The following is a 10,776-nucleotide window of genomic DNA, read 5'->3' on the forward strand; positions in this document are numbered from 1 at the left end:
GGACCCCCATCCCGTGGCTGTGGAACCCCGGGATACAGCAGGATGAAGTTCGCAAGGGCAGAGGGCAGCCTGCGGTGCCATCCCTGTGCCAGGAAGGGGCCGGGGCCGGGGCCATGCCCGGGGCTGTGGCGCCTCCGCCCTGGGTAAGCAGCTCCCGGATCTGGGCTCACCCTCAGGATCCGCCCAGCTCCGCAGCGTGCCCGGGTGGGACCTTCCCGGAGCCGGGATCACAGCTGGGGTCCCTGGGGGGCAGAGCCCTCTCCAAGAACTCCCACATCCCAGTCCCAGCCTCTTCTCCATGGGGACATCGGGGAGCAGGGTCCCTGCGCTCCAGCTTTGGGAGCTGCCCTTGGATTTGGGAATCTCCATGTGAGCCAAGTCTAACACAACCCGCAAACCACCAAATCCCAAATTTTACTCCAACAGCCCCGAGACCCTCACAGCCATCCTGGGATCAACCCCGAGCCCACCCTCTCCAAAATCCCATTTTCCACGCTAAACCTTGGCATTGTTTCTGCCGGGATTTGTGGAGATCCCTTCCCTCCCCACATCCCGGGATCAGTCTGGGCCCGTGCAGGGACAGGAGGGCCCCACGGAGCTTTCCCTGTCGGAGCCGTTTCCCTCTCCGCCTCCCAACTTTCTCTCTTTCCATGAATTCATCCCCCTCCCGCCCCCCGCCGCGTCTGCAGCTGCAAACCCAGACACATCTGTGCACATCTGGGGAGAATCCAGCTGGAAGCTTTTCACCTCCTGCACTGGGGGAATTTCCCCCCCCATTCCCTGTTTGAGGCCCCTCAAAGCCAGACACCGAGCCTGGAAAGCTCCGTGTGAGGCTTTGCGGGGCCCTCCTTCATCGCAGCTCCAACTGTTCCAGCTCCAGGTGGAGACATCCCGGGAAATTGAGCTGCCACAATCCCGGCAGCGGCGGCTGCGTGCTCCCCACCCCACCATGGTGGTCTCCCCTTCCCTGTGCGACCCCACAGCCCACCCCGGATGCTGTAATTGGGCCATAAATCCCGGGATTTTATGGGCCAGCAGGAACTTTTATTGGGATCGTTATCCTGATAAATGAGGCACACTTAAAGCACAGACAAAATCAAGGGCTGGCTTTGACCTTCTCCTGAAAATTGATGTGAGGATGGGATGGGATCCATGAGATGGGATGGGATGGGATGGGATGGGAGATGGTGAGTGCTGGCAGTGGCTGCTGGTCACAGGGATGTAAAGCAATGGGATGGGATGAGAGGTGATGGGTGCTGGTCATGGGAATGGAATGGGATGAGATGGAATAGGATGGGATGGGAGGTGATGGGTGTTGGTCATGGGGAGATGATGGGTGCTGGTCATGGGGATGGGATGGGATCCATGGGATGGGATGGGAGATGATGGATGCTGGCAGTGGGTGCTGGTCACAGGGATGGGATGAGATAGGATCTGTGGGATGGGAGATGGGAGATGGTGGATGTCAGCACGGGATACCTTTCATGGGAAGGAAGCAGCAGATTCCAGCTTTGATCCACACCAAGGGCCACAGCACAACCCCTCCACCCCAGCCAGGTGACACAGGCACCCCAAACGCCCCCATCTGAGCTCCAGCCCCTCTGCCACGGTTTGAACCAGCACCTGAACCCTCCCAGGGCTCCAAACCCCAGTGATCCGTCGGGATTTGCTTCTCCCAGGTGGATCCGAGCCAGCTCTGCCTGCCCACGGCTCTCCCCGCCAGTTTGGAGTGGATCTCATTAAATCTGGAGCGGAGCAGCGAGTGAGGGCAAGATAATTAGGCAGACAGATAATTAGGGAGCAGCTCTTGCACAGGAGGAGCTGCCAGGGCCTCCCCTCCCCAAAACCTCTCACCAGACAGGTTCCCAGCACGGCTCCCACAATTCCTCCCGGGAACTGCAGCGTTCCACACGCCCAGGGCTTTCTCCATGTGAGGTTTTCCCCAGGAGGGCGATCCCCTCCCAGATTCATCCCACCATTCCTCAGCTGTCCCATGGGCTGGCTATTGGTTTGTGCCCTTCCCTCCAAATCCCACAGCTCAAAATCCTCACTGGGTTAAACTGGGATCAACTGGTGCCCATTTCCCATGGCTGAGAAGGTGAAATTGTCTTCTGCTGTCTGTGGGACTTCCGGCTCCGGCAGCTCCTTGATCCGGCTGGGGAAAGGTCACTGGACTGTTGTGGGCACAGAGGAAAGAGGGATGGATGGAGGGATGGAATCCATGGATGGATGGAATCCATGGATGGATGGAGGGATGGAATCCATGGATGGATGGAGGGATGGAATCCATGGATGGATGGAGGGATAGAATCCATGGATGGATGGATGGATGGAATCCATGGATGGATGGATGGATGGAATCCATGGATGGATGGATGGAATCCATGGATGGATGGAATCCATGGATGAATGATGAATGGATGGGATCCATGGATAGATGGAGAGATGGAATCCATAGATGAAGGATGGGTGGGTGGATGGATGGATGGATGGATGGATGGATGGATGGATGGATGGGATCCATGGATGGATGGATGGATGGGATCCACGGATGGTTGGATGCAGAAACACTTCCTCATTTGTCACTGTCCCCAGCTTTACACCCTGAGTAAGAGATGAGTAAACCCAGCCTGACAATGGGGAGATCCCTCAGCCCAGCCCTGAGTAACAGGGCAGGACCCCACAGCCCTGCCCTGCTCCAGCCCCAGAGGAGGCCCCGGAGGTGACTCAGGGCCCCGGCAGCTCCGGGCGGGAGCGGCAGCTCTGGACAGCCGGGATCTGCCAGGACCTGCACGGGGATCCTCCCTCGGTGCCTTTGATGTGCTGCCAGCACCGCCTGGGGCTGGGGAGACTGGGGGGGACCCCTGCACCTCCTTTGTACAGCCCCAATCCCCTCCAAAATACCCCTGAAACTGGGGAAATTGTGTGTGTCACCCCGAAACCACAGCCCAAACCCCTCATGAGGGCTTTGTTGGGATCTGAAACGCCACCGTGGGAGCAGCGGGACGAGAGCCAGGGTGGCCCAAGGGGGTTGGGTGACTCCTCTTCCCCAGCTCCCAAACCTTCTGGATCCGTTCCCATTCCTGCCTCCTCCGCCTGCTGCGGGGAGAGGCACTGGGAGGGAGGAGGCTCCATCTCCATCTCCTCCTCCTCCTCCTGGCCGCGGCGTGCCGGGGCAGAGCCGCGTGCCGGCGGGGAGCACCATGGCCGAGCGGCTGTCGGAGGAGAAAATCGCGGAATTCAAGGAAGCTTTTTCCCTCTTTGACCGCGACGGCGACGGCTGCATCACCACGCGGGAGCTGGGCACCGTCATGCGCTCGCTGGGCCAGAACCCCACCGAGGCCGAGCTGCAGGACATGGTGGGCGAGGTGGACGCCGACGGCAGCGGCACCATCGACTTCCCCGAGTTCCTGTCGCTGATGGCCAGGAAGATGAGGGACACGGACAGCGAGGAGGAGATCCGGGAGGCGTTCCGGGTGTTCGACAAGGATGGGAACGGCTACATCAGCGCGGCGGAGCTGCGGCACGTCATGACCAACCTGGGCGAGAAGCTGACGGACGAGGAGGTGGACGAGATGATCAAGGAGGCCGACTGCAACAACGACGGGCAGGTCAACTACGAGGAGTTCGTGAGGATGATGACGGAGAAGTGACGGCCCCCGTCGGCCGCCTCCAGCTCCATTCCGCAGGTAACTCCCTGCGTCCATGGAAAATCCCCAAACCTTGGCTCTCCCTCCTCATGTTGGGCATTGGAAAAACCGATTTTTGTGGTGCTTCTTTTTTTAATTTTTCCTTCTTTTTTTTCCCCATAGGGAACAGAGGCTGTGGTGGTTCTCGCCCAGCCCCTCCATCCCCTCCCACCTTCTCCAGGCTGGAAAAATCCTCTTTTATCCCAGTTGGAGCGTCACCAAGCGGCGCCCGCACCGGGTGTGGGGCGCAGATGGATTTGGGGTCCCCATGGGATGTCTCGTGTCTGTAGATATTCCAGAGACCACTGAAAATTCCCTGACATCCCTGAGTCCAATAAAAATGTCCCCCCACATCCTGGTGGCTGCTTCATTCAGCTTCTCCTTGGGATCCCTGCTGAAAATATTCCCTCAAGTCATCCTGGTCAGGCTCAAACCCCTCCTCATCTCCATCCTCTTCCCACTCCATCCCTTTGCCCAAAAAGCTGGCAAGGTGCTGGAGACCAGGATGTGGCCATCCCCATCCCAAATCTCATCTCTTTTGGGATCTGTCTCCACCCCCCAGGATCTCAGGGGTCCTTTTCCCTCTTCCAACCCAGGAAAAACTGGATTTATCCCCAGTCCCCACCCCAAAGCTGAGCAGAGCAGGATTCACCTTTCCCAAACTCGCCATGACTCGGTTTCCCCACAATGAGGGGGAATCCTGGGATGGGATCATTCCCTCCACAGAGGAATCGGGAGAAAAATTCATTTTAATGGCTCTAATTAATGCTCCATTGCTAACGAGCAAACGGGGCCGAGCTGCTCCGTGGGGACCTTTGGCTCCACCAGGGCTCCAGCCCCGCTCCAGCCCATCCCTGGGGCTGGGAACTTTGGCAATCCCAGTTGTTTTCCCGGGAAAACCGGGCGGGTCCTGGCAGAGCCCAGCACGCCCACGCTGGCTCCCAGCTCCTTCTCCCTCACACTCCCAGGATGGGAGCGGGGCAAAGCCCAGCCCCAAAATCCCCAAATCCAGCAAAATCCAGCCGGAAAGAATTCCAGGGTCACGCCGGGCTGTTGCGATGAATGGCTAAAATTAGTCCTCCCCATAAACCTGGATTATTTATTTCATGCCAGGATCCAACTCCAAACCGATCCCGGTATTTTTAGGCCTGACCTTTTCTTTTCTCCTTCTATTTTTGGGTTGTTTAATTCCTGGAGCGTTTTTTTTCCGCTTATCCCAGGATGGTTTGTCCTGATGATGATCCTGGACAGGAGCCTGGATCCCAACCCAGCAGCTCCACCAACAATGGAGGAAGTTCATCCACGTTTTCCCATTTTTCCTGGAATCTGGTGCTTGGGAAAGCAGTGGGAAATTCCCACCAGCATCCCTTGGGATGGACACATGGATGGACAGGATGGTCCTGTTTTATTCAGCAGGAAAAGGAGGGGATTTTGCTTCCCAAATCCAGGTTTTCCTCCCCAAAGTGTCTCCCTAGAGGAGAAGGAGCTGATGGAATTGCAGGATCTGGCCTGGCAGATCCATGACCAGCGGAATTCCATCTGGTGTGGGTTAATAATTAAATTAATCGAGGTCCAGGGGATGCACTTGGAGCCTGGGAAGTTTGGAGGATCCCTGGTTTCTCCCGGATCCCCCCACATCCTGATTTTCCACCCTAAAGCTTGGACAGGTGCAGGGATGGGCATTGAAGGATGGGATGTGGAATAGGGATCACCTGGGATGGGAACTGGGAATCATCTGGGATAGGAATCACCTGGGACTGGACCTGGGGGCTCATCCAGGGTGGGATTTGGGACAGGGATCACCTGGGATGGGTCCTGTGGGATCATCTGAGCCAGGACATGGGGTAGGAATAACCTGGGATGGGTCCTGGGGGATGATCCGGAGTAGGGATAACCTGGAATGGACCCTGAGGATCATCCAGGGTGGGATTTGGGATAGGGGTCACCTGGAATGGGCTCTGTGGGGTCACCCAGTGTGGAATCTGGGATAGGGAATCAGCTGGGATGGATCCTGGAGGGTGATCCAGGGTGGGATTTGGGATAGGGATCATGTGGGATCATCCAGTGCGGGATCCGGAGCAGGGATCACCTGGGATGGGATCTGGGATGGGAGCACATGGAATGGCAGACGAGGGATCCATGGAATGGACCATGAGGAACCCCTGGGATGGGACCTGGGGTGGATTTCGGGTGGGACATGGGATCACCCGGAATGGGATGTGACTGGGGGGATCCCTTGGGATGCGACTGGAGGGGAAATCTCCAGGATCCAGCTGCTCCCACCTCCACCATGGACAATCTCCCACCCCTTTTCCAGGTATTTTCCAACAAAAAAATCCACCAAGGGCTCCAACACCACCCAAAACCACAAATCCAGGTCTGCCCCCATTGCTCCCCTTTCCCTGCTCACCCAGACACTGATTTTGCCCTAAAATTGAACTTTTAAGGTAAAAAAGCAGCTCAGGAACCCCCCCCAGCATCCCCCATCCTAAAGGGCTGGAGATGTTTGCTCCAACCCTGCGGAATCAACCCCAAATCCTCCCCATTCCCTTTAATTTTAGCAACCCGAGATGTTTCCATCCCGTCTCAACAACGAGACTTTAAAACCAGAATTAATTAAACCTGGGAAAACAACACCGAGGCCTCCCAGGGTTTTCCCAAAGGAAAAGCAGGATTTTTTCCCCCTGTTTTTCCCCACTTTTCCCTTTTCCAAGCCCTGTGGATCCGTGGCTCCCTGCCCCCTCCGCAGCAGTGACTCTGCCCCTGAGCAAACAGGACTGGGAATGTGCCTGGGAAATGCCTGCGGGAAGAGGAGGCCCCTCCACCTCCAGCCGCCACAGAAAAGTCTGGAAAAACGGCTCAGGAAATGGGATTGCTCCAGGTTGGTGCGGTGAGGGCAGCTGGGCTGGGAAATCAGGGCAGGTTCTGCACGGGGGGAGGAAAACAAAGCCCAAAAATCCATTTATAAACTCGTTTTTCCAACGTTTGCTTCGGAAAAAAGCAATGGTTCCGTTTCCCTGGGGTGTTTGTGTAACCTGCTTTAAAGGGATTTTTCTCCCTGGTTTTCCACTTTTGGGGTTTTTGTGGAAGGAGAAAATCCTGTCTGCTTCTGGAGAAGTGAAAAAAACACAAAAATCACCCCAAAATCAGGCACGGGGAAATGTGGGAAACATCATCCAGGGATGGCCAAGATGACGGAGAAGGGAAAAAACCTGGTGCCAGGTCCAGCACTGGGGCTGAGGCTGTGCCAGATGGGGAAAGCTTTGGGAGAAAATCCCCGATTTTGGGGCTGGGGGGGTTGGGTTTATCTCCAAATTTGGGTTTTTTGGCATTAATCCCTCATGGAATTCTGGGGATGAGGAGAGGGAATGAGCAGGACAGGGAGATGGGAATGGGGAGAAGGAGAGGGGACAAATGGGATGGGGAGAGGGAAATAAAGGGGAGCAGAGCTGGGGACAAGGGAGGGGACAGGAGGGACCAGGAGAGGGAAAATGTGACCAAAACATGGGAAAAAGAAACGGTTCCCTCTCCCAGGGGTGTTTGCTCAACCTGTTTGTTCAACCAGGATTTTCCTCCCTGAATTTCCACTTTGGGGTAATTTGTGAAAGGAGAAAATCCTGACTGTGGGAGAGATGAAACACCAGGAGATGGGGACAAGAGAGGGGACAAGGATGAGACTTTGGGGTTTGGGATAAAAGGGAACAGGAGGAGAATGGGATGGAAAAAGGGGACCTGAAAAAACAGGAGGTGGGGACCAGTGGCACCAGGAGAGGGGAGCAGGGGAATCAAGGGACAAGGAAAAACAGATGGAGCCAGAGATGGGGAAAAGCTGGATCGGGAGAGGGGACTGGTGGGACCAGGGGATGAGGACAGGTCTTGGGGTTTGGGACAAGTGGGAGCAGGAGAGACCAGGGGACAAGGAAAAGTGTGAGCTGGAGATGGGGACACGCTGGATCGGGAGAAAGGAACAGTGGGACAAGGACAGGAGGGATCAAGAGAAGGAACAAGGGGACAAGGACAGGAGGGATCAGGAGAGGGGACAAGGATGAGAATTTGGGCTGGGGATGAATGGGAACAGGAGGAGAATGGGACAAAAAAGGGGATGTGGAAAACCAGGAGGTGGGGACAAGCGGCACAAGGAGAGGGGAGCAGGGGACAAGGAAAAGTTGGGAGCAAGAGATGGAGAAAAGCTGGATCAGGAGAAGGGAGTAGAGGACGAGGAGATGAGGAGGAGTCTTGGGGCTTGGGAGCAGGAGAGCAGCGGGGCAGGGACAGTGGGACAATGGGACCAGGGGACAATGGGACCAGGGGACAATGGGACCAGGGGACCAGGAAAAGTGGGAGCAGGAGGAACAAACGGGCTCAGGGCCGAGGCTTTGGGATGAGCCAATCCCAGCCCCTCCAGCCCCACTCCCCGGCATTCCCAAGGTAAATCCCGAGGGATTCTGCCAGGCCTTGGGGCTCCCCTTCCCTGCCCAGGGCTTCCCCAAACTCCAGTTCCCAAAATATTCCCCAGGGGATCAATCCCGGGGGAATTGGGAGCCTGAAATGCAGAATTCCAAGCAGGGAATTCATTCCAGCAGCCCGGGATGGGCTCCAGCCCGGCCGGCCGGGAGGGAATGAATTAATCTGGAAAAGGAGTTTGGGGGCGCCTGGAGGGCTTTGGGAACATCGGGAAAGATCCCAAATCCCGCGGGAGCCGCAGATTCCATAGGGCGGCGACCTGCAGGGGGTGAATTCCAACAAAAACCCTCCCCAAATTCCCAAAATTCCTGCGAAAGCCGGGAATCCCTGCAGGGGTTAAGTGCAACCGGAGCCGCTCGGTTTTCCAGCCCCGCTGGAGCTGTCGGGAATTTTCACGAATGGGAATTTATGGGAACAGGAGCTCAGCCAGCCCCGCGTCACCACGGCCCAGCCGGCAGGGATTTGGGGAATCTTTTCCCTCTTTTTTTATTCCTCCGGGATAAGCAGGAGGGATGGGGCTGCTGCTCCAGAAAACATCCCCAGGGACAAACAATTAAAATTCCCACACCCCCCCATTCCCAGCTCCACTTTTTCCTCGATTAAAAACCCACATGGAATTCCCAAACTAATCCCAAATCAGCTCTGGGAAGGAGAATAAAATAAAATAAAGTAAAATAAAATAAAATACAAAATAAAATAAATAAAATAAGATACAATAAGATAAAATAAAATAAAAAATACAATAAAATAAAAGAAAATTTTAAAAAAGATAAAATAAGATTAAAAAGATAAAATATAAAATATATGTATTATATATATCATATATATAAAATATAAAATAAAATATAATATAAAATAAATAAAGTAGCAAAGCTGAAAAGAAGGAATAACAATTTTCCCGTTTTTCCCAATTTTCAGCCCATCCATGGAGGCACAGCCTGCCCCGTGCTCCCCCTTCCCTCCCTATCCAAGTCTTTCCTGAAATTCCTGCTTTTCTCCTTAAAAACGCGCCTGTCCTGAGCCGAGAGCAGAGGGAATTTTATTACAGATCTGGGAATTCCAAGTCTTTTTGGGGCCGGGAGAATTGGAGTCTGGAGGTGGGGACCGAACCCTCTGGAGGTGATCTGCTGTTCCCCAAAAACCAAAAAACAAAACCAAAAAATCCCGAATTCCCAACTCCAGGATTAGCAGGGCCGGTGTTTGGGGATTGGGCGTTGCTGGGATCCGAGGGGGTTTGGGATCTGAGGGGATTTGGGATCTGAGGGGGTTTGGGATCAGAGGGGATTTGGGATCGGAGGGGGTTTGGGATCCGAGGGGGTTTGGGATCCGAGGGGGTTTGGGATCCGAGGGGATTTGGGATCCGAGGGGATTTGGGATCCGCGGTTCCCGTCCAGGGGCGCAGAGCGCGCCGGGGGTGCCGGGTTGGGGCCGAGCGGGGCCGGTGCGGGCGCTGCTGCTCGGGAATTCCCATTCCCGGAGCTTTTCCTGGGGGCAGCAGCTCCGCCAAGCGGCGCCGCGCCGGGAAGCGGCTCCCGCGTCCCAGCCCTGCGGGTCTGAGAGGGGTTTCTGTGGGAATGGTGGGAATTTCACCCAGAATTCCTCCCAGAATTTCCCCCTCCAAAAGCCACGGGCGGCTCTTCCCCATCCCAGCCGGCTCCGGGACAAGGACTGGCTGGAGAGAATTCCTTAGGGGGAAAAATGGGATTATCCTGTTTTTCCCAGCACCGTTTCCCTCCCAGATTCTTTGGGATTTTTCCAGCCTCTGATTCCTTCCAGAGCTCAGGATTTCTCTGGGAAGATTCCCCAGTCCCAGCCTTTCTTCCCAGGTTTTCCATGGAAAACGAGGAATGAAAGGTTTTGGGAAAGGGATGAACATTGTGGGGGTTTTTATGGAATCATGGAATGGGTTGGGTGGGAAGGGACCCTCAGGATCCTCCAATTCCAACCCCATTCCATGGGCAGGGACAATTCCTGATCCCAGGCTGCTCCAGCCTGGCCTTGGACACTGCAGGGATCAGGGGCAGCCCCAGCTGCTCTGGGAATCCCTTCCCAAAATCCCAGCCCAGTCTCCCTCTCCAGGGAATTCCCTCCATTCCCAGCTCTCCCAGCCTGGGATCGGATCCATCCCCACCCCAACTCCTCTCTAGGAAGGGATTTTGGGGTCCGGGGGCTTCACTGGGAATCTCAGGACTCCAGGAAGGGTCTCCCTTCCCTTTTCCATCCCCAACTTCCATAAAAATCCCTCGGGATGGATTCTGAGTGTCCCAAATCCCAGAATCCCAGAATGGTTTGGGTGGGAAGGGACCTCCAACCCCATCCCATTGCAATCCCAGCATCCCAGGCTGCTCCAATCCTTCCTTGGACACTCCAGGGATGCAGGGGCAGCCCCAGCTGCTCTGGCAATCCCAGCCCAGCCAGGAATTCCTCATTGCCAAGATCCCATCCCTGGCTGCCCTCTGGCACTGGGAGCCATTCCCTGGGTGCTGTCCCTGCAGGCCTTGGCCCCAGCCCCTCTGCAGCTCTCCTGGAGCCCCTGCAGGCCCTGCAATGTGCTGGAAGCTCTCCCTGGAGCCTTCCCTTCTCCAGGGGAACATTCCCTGCTCTCCCAGCCCTGGAATTTGGG

General features: G+C 55.8%; 1 protein-coding gene across 1 annotated transcript; it reads left to right on the forward strand.

The window, feature by feature from the left end:
• The first annotated feature begins 3,188 nt into the window (after positions 1–3,188).
• On the forward strand, positions 3,189–4,195 carry LOC139588601 (calmodulin, striated muscle). Its single transcript, XM_071424203.1, has one exon. It carries the CDS (start codon positions 3,204–3,206, stop codon positions 3,651–3,653), a length of 450 nt encoding a protein of 149 aa, XP_071280304.1. The 5' UTR covers positions 3,189–3,203; the 3' UTR covers positions 3,654–4,195.
• The last annotated feature ends 6,581 nt before the right edge of the window (positions 4,196–10,776 follow it).

Source organism: Agelaius tricolor, unplaced genomic scaffold (assembly GCF_023055355.1).
Source record: "Agelaius tricolor isolate 1412-34295 unplaced genomic scaffold, bAgeTri1.0.p SCAF_3, whole genome shotgun sequence".
NCBI lineage: Eukaryota > Metazoa > Chordata > Aves > Passeriformes > Icteridae > Agelaius > Agelaius tricolor.